The sequence below is a fragment of the Empidonax traillii genome, unplaced genomic scaffold, assembly GCF_003031625.1.
Source record: "Empidonax traillii isolate 1590-97213 ecotype Southwest subspecies unplaced genomic scaffold, ASM303162v1 scaffold19:size3308961, whole genome shotgun sequence".
Lineage (NCBI taxonomy): Eukaryota > Metazoa > Chordata > Aves > Passeriformes > Tyrannidae > Empidonax > Empidonax traillii.
Genome location: NW_020955212.1, coordinates 2,684,600 through 2,699,789, shown reverse-complemented (window position 1 = coordinate 2,699,789; position 15,190 = coordinate 2,684,600). Strand labels below are relative to the sequence as shown.

Below are 15,190 nucleotides of genomic sequence, written 5' to 3'. Positions count from 1 at the left end.
ATTTAGCAAAGATTTTGCAGCAGGAAAAAGTAAATTTAGCAGTTGGAAGAGCAAAGGGTAGGAACTGTAACTGAAGAAACGTGTCTTTCTTGAAAGCTGCAGGGAACTGCAGCTATGAGAAGAGCTTAAGAAGAAGTATTTGCATATAACAAGCCCTAACGGAGTAGTCAGATATTTTAGACAGAACAGGCAACATATTATTACCATGTACTTCATTGTTAGTATGGATAGACAAGTTTCCATGTTTACTCTCAGGGAATATTTACATAGATTCTCTTCAGCTTGAAACATTCTCAAATCAAACAGTTTTCTTTTTAAAAACCAAGGAATAGAGTGCTATATATAGAAAGGTATTGAAAAAGCAAATAAGAGAAATTTCCAATTCTCCTGTAAATCAGTCTTCTGCTTCAAAAGAAAAGGAAAAAAACCCCAAATCATTGTTTCTACAGAATATTCATAACATTATGCTTTGTAGAGGAGGCAAAATAACTTCTTTGTCTTGCAAATTTCTCTGAAATACATCATATCTTGGTATATCATGACACTTCTGTTAGTGTCACAGCACCACTGAGTGAAATGAGGTACAGTATGATAAAAAGTTAGCTTGCAAGATAAGTGATGTTGTAGTATTACCTTTGTCCTTGGTGTTAAAGATCATCGTGCATGAAAAATATTAAGATAATATTGTCTGAATTCAAATAGAAAAAGACAAAACATTTATGATGATACAGTGTTCCTTATGCATTCTTGCAGATAATACAATAAATTTTTCTAACTCACTAAATAAAGATTAGTCTAACTTATGGATAAACTTGCATTCCTAAAAATTGACTTAGTTTATGAAAATGTATTTAGTTATGGGACATATTTCAGGAGCCCTTTAATTATCTGACTTGAAGGTTGTGTAATTCACCATGCAAATGACAGTGGGGTAAAACCTTCATTCCATCAAAGTATACAGCAGACCTCCCACTGACTTGAGTGAGGCCAGAGTTAATCCAGGAATTTGGAACCATAGTTGAATGCTAACTCTTGTCTTTGCAGAATTATCAATACGAGATTTAATTACATGACCAGCTGAACTTTTTTTTTGTAATGAAGTGCTATTTGGTATCTTTTTTCTGCATGTCAATTCAAATAGATTCATTTGTTTACCTTTGCTTGTAGTCATGAAAGTTTCATTCTAGTGTACCTATGGTGTGAGCACGTGTTGAGTGGGTACCAGTGCTGTACAGGTAGGGAATGGAAGCTGGATTTACAGTCCAAATAAGATATTAGAAGTTCAGATCAGCAATCCATATGGGAATCCTGTCTATTGTGCCTTCTGACATGGGGCCTTTTATCACAGTATATCTTTTCCTGCTTGTGGAATGTGCCATGCTACTGAGGCACAGAAGCACAGGTGAAAAAGTTAAATTTGCATATGCTAAAATGCTGCAGCATCCAGCAATTTTGAAATTTGATGTTTCGAAGTTATTAAGTGCTATGATGATTAAAATTCACTTTTTGAGTCTGCCCAATTATGGAAATAGTCAATCTCAAAATAAGTGTGTTCATTCAAAAGCAATCAGAAGTAAAGACTTAAGGTAGGCAGCTATTGTCACACTTTTCTCCTAAATGGGTGTTATTAGCAGTTTTATAGTACAGCAGGTGGCTACTTAATCATTTATAACCGGGATAACTTCAAATGTTCTTGGATCAAAATTATCTGAGTAATGTCTGGCGACATTAAGAGCCTCCTTTAAAGTATGTGCATACAAAACTAGTTCTGAGTGAAAGTTAAGTTGTGAAAGTATTTCCTCTCTTTTCCCTCCCTCAAAAGCAACTGAACAGATTTTCCCAAAACTTTCCAGAGCCTTTCACTGTGGCCTGAGCCAACTGTGCCTGAGTACACCCCAGGGGAGATTTTGGGGAGGAGAGTTATGAGCAAGGGGCCAGAGAAGGGAAGCTTTAGACTCTGACTGGCTTCTTAGAAGTGTATCAATGCTGTAACCCCTGGACACCTGCCTCTGCCGCACCCCTGGCTCAAGCTTTGTGCTTCTAGGCTACCCTACCTGGATTCAGGCTCTCTGTGGGAGCTGGCATTCCACGAGGCTCGTGTTGCGGTTGTCATTTGGCAGCATGTGTTTCTGTTGACAGTGGCAAACAGAAGCTGGGACTAAACACAGAGAAGAAAGGGAAATAAAAAGTAGGAGGGGGAAGAAATGCCAGGACATTGGGAAAAGAAGACACTGTGGATGAGAAGCTTTGAGTTCAGTCTGTCGTAAGATTGTGTGTCAAAAGAGGGAACGACGCAGTGTTGGCCTTGCGCAGATTTCATCACAGCATTTAAATTTGTTGGTGTTTCTCTTAAATGCCTGTTGCTGGAAGCCATCTAATAACTTCAGCATCTGGTCTCTCATTTTAGAAATATAAGTGTATTCTTTAGAGCTTAGAAAAAAAATCATAGTCCTTCATTCTCAAAAAAAAAAAGAAAAACAAAACCGAAATGAAACAAATGAAAGAAACAAAGCGAAAAAAGCCACTGAAGCTAGATTTGAAGACTTACATCAAGATAGAACATTAAAACTGATATCATATGAATTTGCAAACAGAACATTAATAGTGCTGTTGATGGTATGAATAAAAAGGCCATCAGCAAAGTGAGAAGGTCTTTGAGGGAGGCTGGAATTACTGGATAGGGAAAGGTACTGAGAGCATAGAGGGAAATATTTATGTTCATCCTGAAGATGTGTTGCCACTTATAAAGAGGTAACTGTATATACTAGAAGACCTGGCTTTCCACAGGCCCACAAAGGATGAGTTCCAGATGTTCAAGTGAGAAAAGATAAAGAAATAACACAATTATGGTGGAGGCAAAGCAGTGGTGCTGTTTTGCTAAATGGAAGGTGGAATATTTAGAAGGGGATTTTTGAGGATCGGTGAGGATGCTACTTTGGAGACAGGGAAGTGTTAGCAGCACTAGGGGATGAAGAACATCCAGGCAGTTTAAGGATGCATTCATGAAGAGGGAAAATGCTTTGTTCCTCCTTATTCAGGGGTTTAATTGAAGGCAGTTGAAAAGGTGCTATAAATTTAGCTTGAACAAATCCATCAGCTGGGGTGGTAGTGCAGGCTTAGACATTATAAGGATCATTCCTACTGTCAGTCAGAAGAATGATCTGTCACATCCTATGTCTCACCCAGGAAATTGCTTTATAATTTAATGTCTCAGGTGGAACTGGAAATCCCAAACATTCCCCAAAGACTTTGTGTGATATCTGTAAAATACTCCAATGCCTGTGATGATAAAATTCCATTAAAAGGCCTCTCTGGAAAAGGCTCGGAGAGCAACACTGCAGGGTTCTAGGGAGATCTGTATGAGGACACTCTCTCACTTTCCTCTGGTGTTGCAACCCAGACCAAATTTTGGTAGACTTTGTACACCCCTAAGAAAATTGATAGGCAGGAAGCAGCACTTTCAGGGAGAAGCAAACTCCAGAGAAGGACAGGTGGGTCAGGATCCCTAAACAAGTATTAGTGGGACTCTGTAAGATGAAAATGGATATGAAGCTCTGAAAGTTCATCAGGGTGGAACAAGGAAAGTTAGGAGTCATTAAATAATTTGGCTGAGCAATTTGCATAATCGAAGCCTGAGGTACTTTGAGTTTAGTTGAAGAACTCCTTGGGACATAGAGAAGGGAGACATTGGCATATACGTTGCGGGAGGACTTAACTGGTACCACTGAATCAATTAAATAAAAATTGTTTTTTATAAAGCCACAGTAAAATACCATTCAAGTACTATTTAAGTATCCTCCCTATAGAGATAGTAGCATTAATACCATACATGGGCCACAGTTAGCTGAACAGCAGAAAAAGCATTTTATAGGTCCTTTAAAGTGATAAAGTGCAAAGAAAGAGTTAGAAACCACTAACTTTTTTATTTTGTTTGCTATCTTGTAACTTAAAATGACCTTGCAAGATTCACTCCCCCAAGCGACATTTTATAACGAAGTCATAAGCTTCTGAAAACAGAAATTTATGATGGAAATGCTGACAGTCAGACAGTCAAGTATTGCACTGCTGGCGGGCACCAGTATAATACTTAACCTGAGACTGTGAAGACAGTAGCATAAATCAGCCTGGGTCTGTGTGGAAAAGACTGTGTTCGTACTATTCTTTCCCAGTAACATGAGAAAATTTGTCCAACACAAACTGTCATAAAAGAATGTTATGATGCTGTTCCAACAAACAATCAAAGTCAAGAGATTCTCAATTAGCTGTCACGTCAGAGCAAGGTACACATCAAGGAGATGCTTCTGTCCCTTTGTAAACCAGCTGGGGAGGGGTCTGTAATGAGGCATTTAAACACTCTGGGAGCATCTTTCAGGATTTCTCACTATAATGTAGGTGTCATTTAGTTTTATTAGATTTCTTCTGAGCCAAAGAGATTTCTCTATAGAGAGCACTGTAGGTACTGGTACTGTAGTGCAGAGGTACTCAGGCAGCTCAAAATGATCACCTTGGCAATACTGGGTCATTCTGCAAGATATAGAATCGACCATATCCCCAGAGAAGGGTTGTTTCTGTATTTGTTTATTTATCTTAGACAGTAAACAAGCTTCTGTTGTTCAGGCAAAGAGGTGAAGAATATACAGGCAAGACATGTTGGGAAAAGATACAATTTGTGAGCAACGAGGAGAACTTGTCAAAATAAATCTCTTCTTAGGCTGTAAGTGACAAAAGGAGTAGTTTTTTTCCAGCATAAGATAGATTCAAACCAAAAAGTAAAAACATATTGATGCAATCTCTTACCAGCTGAAGAGCTGGGGAGATATAATACCTAAGTCAGTTAAAGGGGAGGAGAAAAATCACGGGTTGTGACAGTATCAAGGTCTTAGAATGCCTGGAATTAAAAGAGCAAAATAAATTAAAAAATAAGTGAAATGTTTCCATAGAAAGATGAAGAGTAGAGCATAAAGAAGTGCTAAGAAACCTCATGCTAATCAAAACTACCTTGTAGCTTTAGAGTATTTGAAACCTGAAGATCATTTTGCCTGATGTCTATTATTTCACAGACAGTTGAAATACTCCCAGTTACCTAATATTGAGATAATACTTGCCGTTTACTAAAATAAGACTTTCAGAAATGATTTGAAACCATCAACCAGAAAAAAAAGGAACCACCTCTTTTCTATCTAATGTCTGCCAGCGGATCATCTTCCTTGCAGTTAAATGTTTCTGCCTAACTCCTCTTTCAAATTTATCTGGTTCTTGTCACAACTTCCTCAGGAAGATTAAAGAACTACTTGCTACCTAGTTTATCCTCCCCACAAAGGTACTTATGCACTGCTATCAGACTGTCCCTTTAGTCATCTTTTTGATATGCTAAAGAAATTGAGTTCTCTGGCGTGTATTCTGACTATGGCCTCAGTTCTTTGGACGGTGTAATACTGCTACTGCCTACCTTCCATCTTTGCAAAATGCCTAAATAGTAAGGAAATGCTGTCCTCCAAGATTATTATTTCTGCCCTTATACATAAAAACAATATTCATATGTAGACCATAACATAAATGTAATAGTAACAATTAAATATTTACTCTGGATATAAAAATATATAGTCCTGATTCTCATTTACATTATTATTATTAAGCAAAGTGACTATAGTCAAAGTAAACCAAACCCACGTTTTTCCACTGACTGGTAATTACATAGTACTGAATATTTCTCAGGTAATAATTATGTAATCATCATGTTATTCCTTATATATACATTTTTATTAGATTTTATCTTGATACTGTATCAATCTGTATAATAAACATTTATAAGCTTTAGGGGTTTTCTTTAGTAATTTCTTTTCTTTTCCTTTTCTTTTCCTTTTCTTTTCCTTTTCTTTTCCTTTTCTTTTCCTTTTCTTTTCCTTTTCTTTTCCTTTTCTTTTCCTTTTCTTTTCCTTTTCTTTTCCTTTTCTTTTCCTTTTCTTTTCCTTTTCTTTTCCTTTTCTTTTCCTTGTCTTCTTCCCTCCTTTCCCTTCCCCTGCTCTCCCCTCCCCTCCCTTCCCCTCTCCAAAATAAATATTCAACAGCAAGATGTGAACATCTAATTACTTGGTACTGATGCTTGTTCAGGCATCCCACTGTTTCTGTTTGGGGTTCGGTTTTGGTTTGTGTTGTTGTTGTTTTACTAATCCTATTGAAATATCTTAAATTTAAAAACTCTGACTAGAAAAAAAAAACATAAAAACACTCTACAGATTTTTTTAAATTTACTTCCTTTCAAATAGAATAGAATATAAACAGTCTCATTACTTATGTTGTATTTGGGAACTTTAAAACTTAGCTCTAGAACTAGGAGATATATAGATCCAGGTAAAAATAAATTCTCATGGGTTTACTAGTTTATTTGGATTTACATCACTATCTGTACCTTTAAAAAATCATAGAAGTCTCTTGCTTTGATAATTTTTCCTCTGCACTGCATTTCCTGGTTCAAAATAATGCTCAGATGCATTATAGTTTTTCCCCAGTTGCATTTAAAAATGAATTACTTAGATCCTCCTATGATCAGCACCAAAAACATACTGTTGAAAGGAATTTGAAAATATACTTCACAAACTATCTGATCAGAAACCAATTTTCAATACCATGTGAAGCTGATGTCCTTCCCTTTCCAGCAGGAGTGTCGAATACCTGTATCTTTCAATAGAAATGTTTGAAGCACCCAAGATATTTATCTTTTATCCAGAATATTTTGTTTGGTCATATTTTTGTTCTATCAATTATGAAAAAAAGCCCTAATATTAAAAAAATGTGTTTAAGAGTGCTCTTCCCCCAAGTTTACCTGGGCTCAAATGACATTCTTTCATAGAAAACCTGTCCCCTAGAGGCTCTTAACATGTAATAATTGTTAGTGATACTTTTATTAAACAATAGCACCAAGCAATGTTTTGAAACATATCTATCTTAGATGAGAAGAATAATTTCAAATACATTCTACAGCAGAGGAGTGCCACAGCTTTTGAAGAAAAAGTAGGTAGAATTTATTAGTGGGGACTTGAGAAAAGTATATTTTTATTGGACCTCTGCCCTGATATGGCTAGTCTTTGTGGATAAAACAAGAGAAAGAGTAATATCTGAATCGATGCGTGCAGACAGATTCAGCTCATGTGAGGGTGCCTGCCATAGATGTCGCCACCTAAATGGTTCGTGTTGATCAGAATTTGAACTAAGCTAAAACGAGGGTCTTGTTATAGCAAGTGTCATACAATTTCAGTAGTATATCTACTTGCTTTCTGCCTCTTAATCCTTCCCAGTCAGTCAGTGAGCTAGTCATCCTGAAGAACACAATCGGAATGGGTTATTTCTAAAAAAAGGGGTATTGTGGGCAAGTGTAAATTATAATTTGTACTTCAGTGGCCCTGGGATGGATGCCATCCTGATTAGTGAGGGGCTGTCTGGCCAACCGCGGCACGGCCGGGAGGGAAGTCTACCCCCAGAGGCACATATTGCAGGAAGCACGCGAGGACTCAGGTGGGGCGGATGAGGGATGGATGCAGTTGTTACTCAGCAACACGTCTGAAGGGAACATGTATAGAGGGCTTTGTCTATTGTGCTGCCTTTTCAAACCGAGTCGATAATGCCAGTGTCGGTTTCAAGCGAAGCGTGTGCCAGATTACAGATAGCTGGCAATGGCATTTGAGAGCCGCTAATTGTGAAACTTGAGAAGAAAATGTGCACATTCTTTTTCAGAGTGCTATTCGAATGATGGCCTTTTTATCCCAGAACACTGTGGGTTTCGCTTTTATTCTCTTCCCTCATAAAATGCATGAAGTGCACTGAGTCTCTTTCACTTGGCAGCTTATATATTGCATTCTTTGCAAGGACTGCTTTGGCTTGTTAAAATGTACCCCATGTATTAAAATGAAATTGTCACTGCTGTGTGGTGCAACATAACATGGTTTGACACCAAGTGCCTGCAGCTACAGAAAATAGACTTTTATTGCATTTATTCTTTCAGAGACAAGAGTCTCTAAAGGCACAGTGCAGACATTCGCTTAGTTAAATCTGAATGAAGCCAAAGTGAACAGTCTAAGTCGCTGTCTTTGTGCTTGTAGAAATAGCCCAGCCCACATGATATGCAGTGATACAACGTGGAAGGGGCAATTTTTAATGACTTCACTTGAAACAAAAGGATGAAAGACTTTGACTTCCTCAAAGACTTAAACGGGCAAGCAAGATCTTTTAAATATTTTTTTCGGTGGTGTGGGGTGGTCCTTGGAACTCTGGCACAGTTGTATCGTGGGAGACAAACTGCTGCTGCATGTGAGTTACTCTTTCCAAAAACCAAATGACATGAAGCATGGTGGATAAATTCATTTAAACAAGATATAGACTGGTGAGAAGTAAGCAATATATATGTCAGTGGAGTTATTTTGTGGAGAGTACCTGGAGGTAAGCACTGGTGTATTGAAGGAGCATTGGGCATAACACTATTTTTCTGAGAAATTATTAGCTTTACATTTCTCTCTTTCCTCTTTTCAAAGTTTCTGTACTCACTCTGTAGCACAGTCAACTGTTCTCTGGATTAGTATGCAGTCAATTTACAAGACCTGAAAGAATGGTAATTTTCCAGATGTGGTATAACCATGGTCTGGGATTTGACTAGTAGCTTTATATTCCTTATATTTCTTCAAAAGCATATGTACCAATTCCCTCTAAATGCTTTAATGTCTCAATGCTAAAAGTTATCCTGAGGTCATATGAGATGAAGAGTAAAGCATTTTCCCTGCCAGTGCTACATGTAAATTACTATCTTCACCCAGTATATGGATTCATGTTGTAATGGACATATATGCAGTGCCTTTGGGTTTGCTATACAGTCTGTCTTTGCAGGTTGTTTTTTAACATTGTAATCCTCAATAACTTTTGTTTAATCCTCCGTGATGTTCTCCAAATCCTGTAATTCATTTCTTTTGTGCTGTTTGAAGTTATTTTGGGTACACAAGGAATCTACAAACACATCTTTTGCCTTTCCAAGCAGTACCTGAGAGCATAAAGACTGTCCTTGTTCAGGGTGATTCCCCGGAGGGAAGAGGGGACTGTTCACTGACACTGTTGCAGCTCACACACAGCCGGGAGTGCAGCTGCAGACTGTGAGGGTGGCAGGTCCTCCTCCCAAGTCACACTGTATCATAATGAGCTCAACCCTTTTCTCCACAGAAATCGTCAAGAGCAGCTTTGAAGATTTCTCTCAGCATCTGTGCTTGTCCTTTTTTTCTCCTTCTGTTTTTTGTTTTTGCTGACTGAGTACTTCCATAATAATCTAGTAACGCTTTTTGCCTCTACCCATATCCCACTCTCTTCTCTTTTCCAGAATGGAGTCTACAGAAAAATGTGAAGTAGTAATTCAACATTTTAATGGCAAATATCTGAAAACCCCACCTGGTCTACCAGGTAAGTCTAGCCATCATTGTGAAATTTAAAATTCACTGAAGAGTTTAGAATACAGAAATTTATGTTGAGAGTGGCTTAAAGGACATATAACTTCCCTGGTTGAAGCCAATAATTTATGACCCATAGCATCTTCTTTCTTGCCCAAGTTTGTATGTTTCAAGCATTTATGCCTGACAGCAGTAAATTTAAGAACATATAAAATTAATGTGCTTGTTTAAATGTTTAATTAAATGTTACTGGGTTTTTTTCCCCAATTAGAGTAGATGCCACATAATGCTGATGCTTTTCTAACAAACGAGTAATATACCTACATGTACAACTATATTATAGGTTATAAAATAGCCAGCATTTCAGGTTCTAGTAGCTTTATATTCTTTACACTTACTAGTTAAATGTTGCTAAATGTTATACTTCCTAATACCACTTGTACTTGCCATAACTTAATGAAGTCGTGACGTTTTCTCATAATACCCATAGAATACACTCACTGGTGTGTCTGTGCCACGTTGAAAGTCAAGTTCCAGCCATTATTTTGTTTTTCAAATCTTCATCTGTCATCTCTGTGATCCTCAGCTGTGCAAAGTTTAGTGATCAGTTGTCTGATACTTTGTGCTTGACAAGACCTCCCCAAGGCCACAGATCTGCAAAGATTTCTCCTTTGGATTGTCTGAGGAGCTGCATCCAATGAGCAGGAAATACTTGCAGGAACTGTGTCCTAAGTTATTATCTCTTTCTTCTTTCCACCCCCCCCTCCAACTTCCATTAAAATATTTCCTTTTTCGGTTACTTTCATTAAATTCCTCTTTATTCATTGCCTAGTTCTTTGTGCAGAAGATGCACTAAATACTCTAATTAAAAAAGAGCCATCTGCACAGCTACTGTGTACATTAATTGAACGCTGCAATGCACATATAAATTTTAGTCATATCACCTTCATGAAAGAATATGAAGCTTTTAGTACACGCTGCAAGGCTCCATTTTACGATTTCCTTTTTGAAAGTAGTCACTGACAATTTTTCTCAGCACCAACTAATGAATTACACCACCAACTTTGTGAAGGGCAGCAGAATTGGGCTGCATAGAACAATGGGCAAAGCAACGTAGGCAGAGAACTTAGCATGCCTTTCTGTGTGCATACATTGAGTCCCAGTAGTAATCTGTTTAATATCATAGCAGCACCCAATGGAAAGAGTGCGAATAGCAAGGAATCAGTAAGTCCAGCTTTGTCATGATAACCCTGCATGGTCACATTCCCAGTTGTCTCAGAGAGACATCATTAGACCCAGAATAAAAGTAGAATATTCTTACAGAGCCTGCTTGAGACAAAAAAGGCTACATGGTAAAGAATGAAGGCTAGAAATTGAAAATAAATTTTCTTTTTTTCTTCTTTTTTAATTTTTAAATTAATCAGGAATATATTGGGTATTCAACATGAACAATGTGAAATATCAAGATGAGAGTCTTGATAAGATAGCATGACTACTTACTTCTATTCCAAGAGATACACTGAAATTAGATTTTAATGGCTGTAATTTCTGATGCTTTCTTAAAGGACATGAATCAGCTCTTAGTTTCCTGAAGAAGGTGTCCATGTGGAAAGATTATCTACAAAGTTTCTCTTGTGATTGTTTTTATCAGATGGCATTTCATTGCAAGGATCATTTGGGAAGTTACCATTTTAAGAGTTTTAATTTACCTGAGTACGGTTCAGGTGCAAATATAGCCTAAGGTATCTTGTGGCAAAGTCACTGAACCAGTAACTCACTCAGCTAAGGCACTAGTAAGATCCCTTTTTGTACTCAAGTTTTTGGAGACAGATTTTGTAGCTCCAAACACAGAGCCTTAGAAATTGTCATAGGGTATTTAATCCACATAAAAAAGGCTATTTGTACCTCATTATTAGAGTAGGGCACTCTTTAAAACCATAATTATAAGATTTTTTGTATTCAACCCTTGCAGTTGAGGTGATTCAAGGTGATTCGAATTCATTTGCCATTGATCCAGTGCAAAAGAATACTCACTCTTAGTTTCTTCTTCTTGACATAGATTCCTGTTAAGGCTTGTACTCAGTTTATATATCTGTGCTATGAACCTGTATTTAATACTCTCAGCAAAGATAGGAGTGTCTCGCTTTATTCCCCTCTTGGCAGTTGCTTATCTTCCTGCATGGAGCAGGAAGGAAAATCAAGGCTCCTAGTGTACTTGGAAAGTCACAATCAGAATCTGAAAATGATACTCCCAGCATCTCAGTAATTGGCATAAGAAGAGAATCATCTCTAGTTATTGTTGTGAACTCTTTATGGATAGCAGTTAAAAATGAGGAACTGGAGAACATTAGCAGAAGTATGCCACACTACCTGTTACTAACCTCTGCTTCTCAGAGACCTGCTCTTACTGAGAGAGGAAATGAATCAATCCTTTTAGGGTCAAATTACATTGATTTTGGATTTTCAGCTGGATTTCTTTCAGGTGTAGCAGTGAACTGGGAGGGATTTGCATTTTTGTCCCCATATCCTCACATCCAAGCTCTACTGTTCTGGTTCAGGTTTGCCAGCTAATAGAAGGTTGCATGAGGCCCATCAAGAAAGAAATCAGCCTGCTGCAGGCCATTTGATATTGGCCTGAGTCAGTAGGATTGTGAATCAGACAAATCATTTTGGCAGCTGACTTCCATCTGTGCTGTCTTCCCCAGCTGGATTCCCTGAGATCTGATCCTGGTGTTGTGTCACCCATACATCCTGTAGGATGTATGTTTGTAAGATTACCATGTTTACAGGATAAAATGCTCATGTGTTCCAGGGGCAGTTTTGCCTGATTACTGAGTCATAATGGAAGAAGAACTGGAGCAGGTAGCTTTCACATGATACTAAACAGCACATCAGAAAGATTGGGCACTATGTCTTTGGCTTTCATGCCAAGATAAATCAAGGGCCATGATTTAGTTATGTCTTCCCAAAAAATTATCTCAAACATTAATTTTGGATACAGAGCTCTTTTTCAACTGTTTTGTTGTTGTTGTTGTTTGGTTGGGTGGGGTTTTTTTGGCAAATGAGATGTAAATTTAAATGGATATATATATTTTTTGTTGTTGGAAGTAAGAAAGAAGTTACAGGAGAGTTACTGTTTGGTACCTGGATGTTTGAGTCCAGGTACATCTAAGCTGACTGAGACCAACAGTACAGCAGAAAAGCAGTGTCACATCTTCAAAGAAAGGAGGGCAAGGGCACACAGGGCTCTCTGGAGACTCTGTATTCTGTTTGTTCCCAAGGCAAAAATACATGAACCCCTGTTTGATTTTCTAACTTCAGTTACTGCCTGTTGTCTCTTAAAAATCATAGAACTGAGCACTTGCAGCTCCAAACCACTCTGCTTCAACTCAGTGACAATGTATGGACTATTTTCTGACTCTTGAAATATTTTGCTGGTCAGTTGTATAATTTCTAGGTAAACTGAGCAGTATTGTGTCTGTGTTAGTGAATTATTCTCATTAAGGATCCTTCTCCATCTGACTCCTTGGCTTCATTCCATTCCAAAAGCAGTTGCTTCACTGTCCTGCTTGCTCAACTAATAAGCATTTCATGATGTTCAGTCTTAGATGTACAGTACAAAGGAATTGGTCATCCCATAAATAATTAGTTAATATCTCTGCATTTTTTTTCAAACTGAGAAAGTACAGTTGTCTCCAGAAATCTGCAAAATCTCAGTGCTTGGCAGATTCCGTATGAACTTCATACATATTCTGACTAGCTTTGAGTGATTATTATTTTAGTGGGTTTTATTTGTGAGTTTTTTGTTTTCCCTTTTTTAGCACCACTTTTCTGAGATAAATAGACCAAGGCCTCCCGGGTATATCTTCTCCCTATAGAGAATGCAACCTTATATGAAACTTAACTGTATAGGCCCCACATTGCCACTCTGAAAGAGAAGTCAGCAAATTAATGCACAAACTATATCATTCTACGTCTCCATCAAGATGTGAAGAGCACTACTAATGATGAAGGTAGCTTGCTCTTTCTTTCAGTGCTGCATCTATTTTCATTGGTGAATATGAAAACCCTGCTAATCTATGACATCTTGCAATCACTGAATTCAAGTAAAAATTCCTAGCTGGTCTGTCAGGAACAAAGTGATTTCTCCTTGGATGGGCAAGCTTAGGGTGTGATACAGAGCTTTTGTTCATCTCCCAGTATCCTTGGATGTCTTTAGATAACTTCATTTTCTCTTTCTGAATAAATGCAAAGATTTAACAAGTTCTTACTTTTCTCTCTGGAATTGCAAGGGAACATGCCTCAATTGCAGCAATTATCCTCTGCTGATGCATTCATTATGCTCCCTCACAGCATTTTCTAGTCATTATAGTACTTCCTAAATTTCATTTGCTTTGTAAATACTTTGGGTTTTCAGAAGACATTGGGCCAGTTCCTATTTCAGGGAAAATTTAAAACAATTGGGACACATGAATGCTACAATACATGGCCAAGAATATTCTTCTGTAGGGGCTTTTGTTGCTAATTCTAATACCAGATTACAAAAATATCTGACAAAAAGAAGGAAGAGGGAAGTACTATCCTTGTGTAGGTTAAGAAACCCACAAGTAACAAGTGATAGTGGCATTTTGATACTGATTCTTACCAGAGCAAAAACTCTTAAAGGGAAAGAAATCTGCAACAATATGGATGTATTTGCAAATACATCTTATCTTGTTTTAATCGTTAATGGCCATGCCTTTTTTTTTTTTTTTAAAGGGTCCTAAGCATTGCATTTTTATGGGCTCATTTCACCAGAATGAATGGATATTTTCTACCTCTCTCCTTAGTTTAAATATTTCTCTTAGGTCATCTCTTAGATTCTTCCAGCGCGGAGAGTAAATTCGAATAATTAATCTTTGCTTCAGAAAAGTAGAACTTGGAATACTCTGTTTAGAGCAACGTGTTTTCTAGGAAATTGTGGCTAAAATGGTCACAAGAAAACAGTATTCCAGTTGAGGGTTAACTATGAACTGGAAGTTAACATCTTCCACTGTTTTTCTCTTAGTGGATGAGCTAATGCTATTTTGTTTGTCATTAGTGAGGCTGTAAATTGGGGTTTTTTTGAGTGAATGAACTTTAAATATTCTGTTTGATAGCTTTTTTGCCCCTGTTTATTGGGGTTTATCTTTTTATTTAATTATCTGTTCATATATATGCATAAAACACTGGAAAAACTCTTCCAAATCTATATTCTTGAGGCACTACCTACCTGTCTGTATATATGTGTATGTTTTTGCTGTTTTAAACAGCAGCCAAAACTCGAAACCTGCAAGGTCTGAGTATGGGTTTGTAGTTATCTTAAAACTGTTGGATGCTACAGAGAACTAGAATAAAGGGTATTCTGTTCTGCTAGGTTTGGTACTGGTAATACTCAGTGAAGCTAGTTTAAGAAGGGGGTTGTCTTTTACATATTATCATCCTCAAAAATTATCTTTATTCAAAACCCCTCAATTCTCTTGCTTGTATTCTCAGTTCCTTTCATGTATGTGGTGTTACTTTATCTGAATCTTTTATATTGTCTACCTTCTAAGAATTCAGGTTTGTTTTTTCATTCTTATATAATTATATATATGTATATATGTTTTTTCATTGTTATATATAGTGCTGACTGTACTATATAAATGCCTCCCTCCTGTATCAGAAAATATGATCTGTGTAAAGACATCATAAAAAAAAAAAATTTAACAAATTTTCTATTTATTTGCCCCACTTCCAATTACTGGCTG

The 15,190-nt window shown here is 37.3% G+C and overlaps 1 protein-coding gene across 7 annotated transcripts in view; it reads left to right on the top strand.

Annotated features, from left to right (window-relative positions):
* Positions 1–15,190, top strand: part of RBMS3 (RNA binding motif single stranded interacting protein 3) — a 597,177-nt gene that overhangs the window by 444,903 nt on the left and 137,084 nt on the right. For all 7 annotated transcript variants that reach the window (XM_027897820.1, XM_027897776.1, XM_027897804.1 and 4 more), the window contains one exon: positions 9,356–9,435. In XM_027897820.1, coding sequence (XP_027753621.1) covers positions 9,356–9,435 — 80 coding nt within the window. The remainder of the gene's footprint in view (positions 1–9,355; positions 9,436–15,190) is intronic.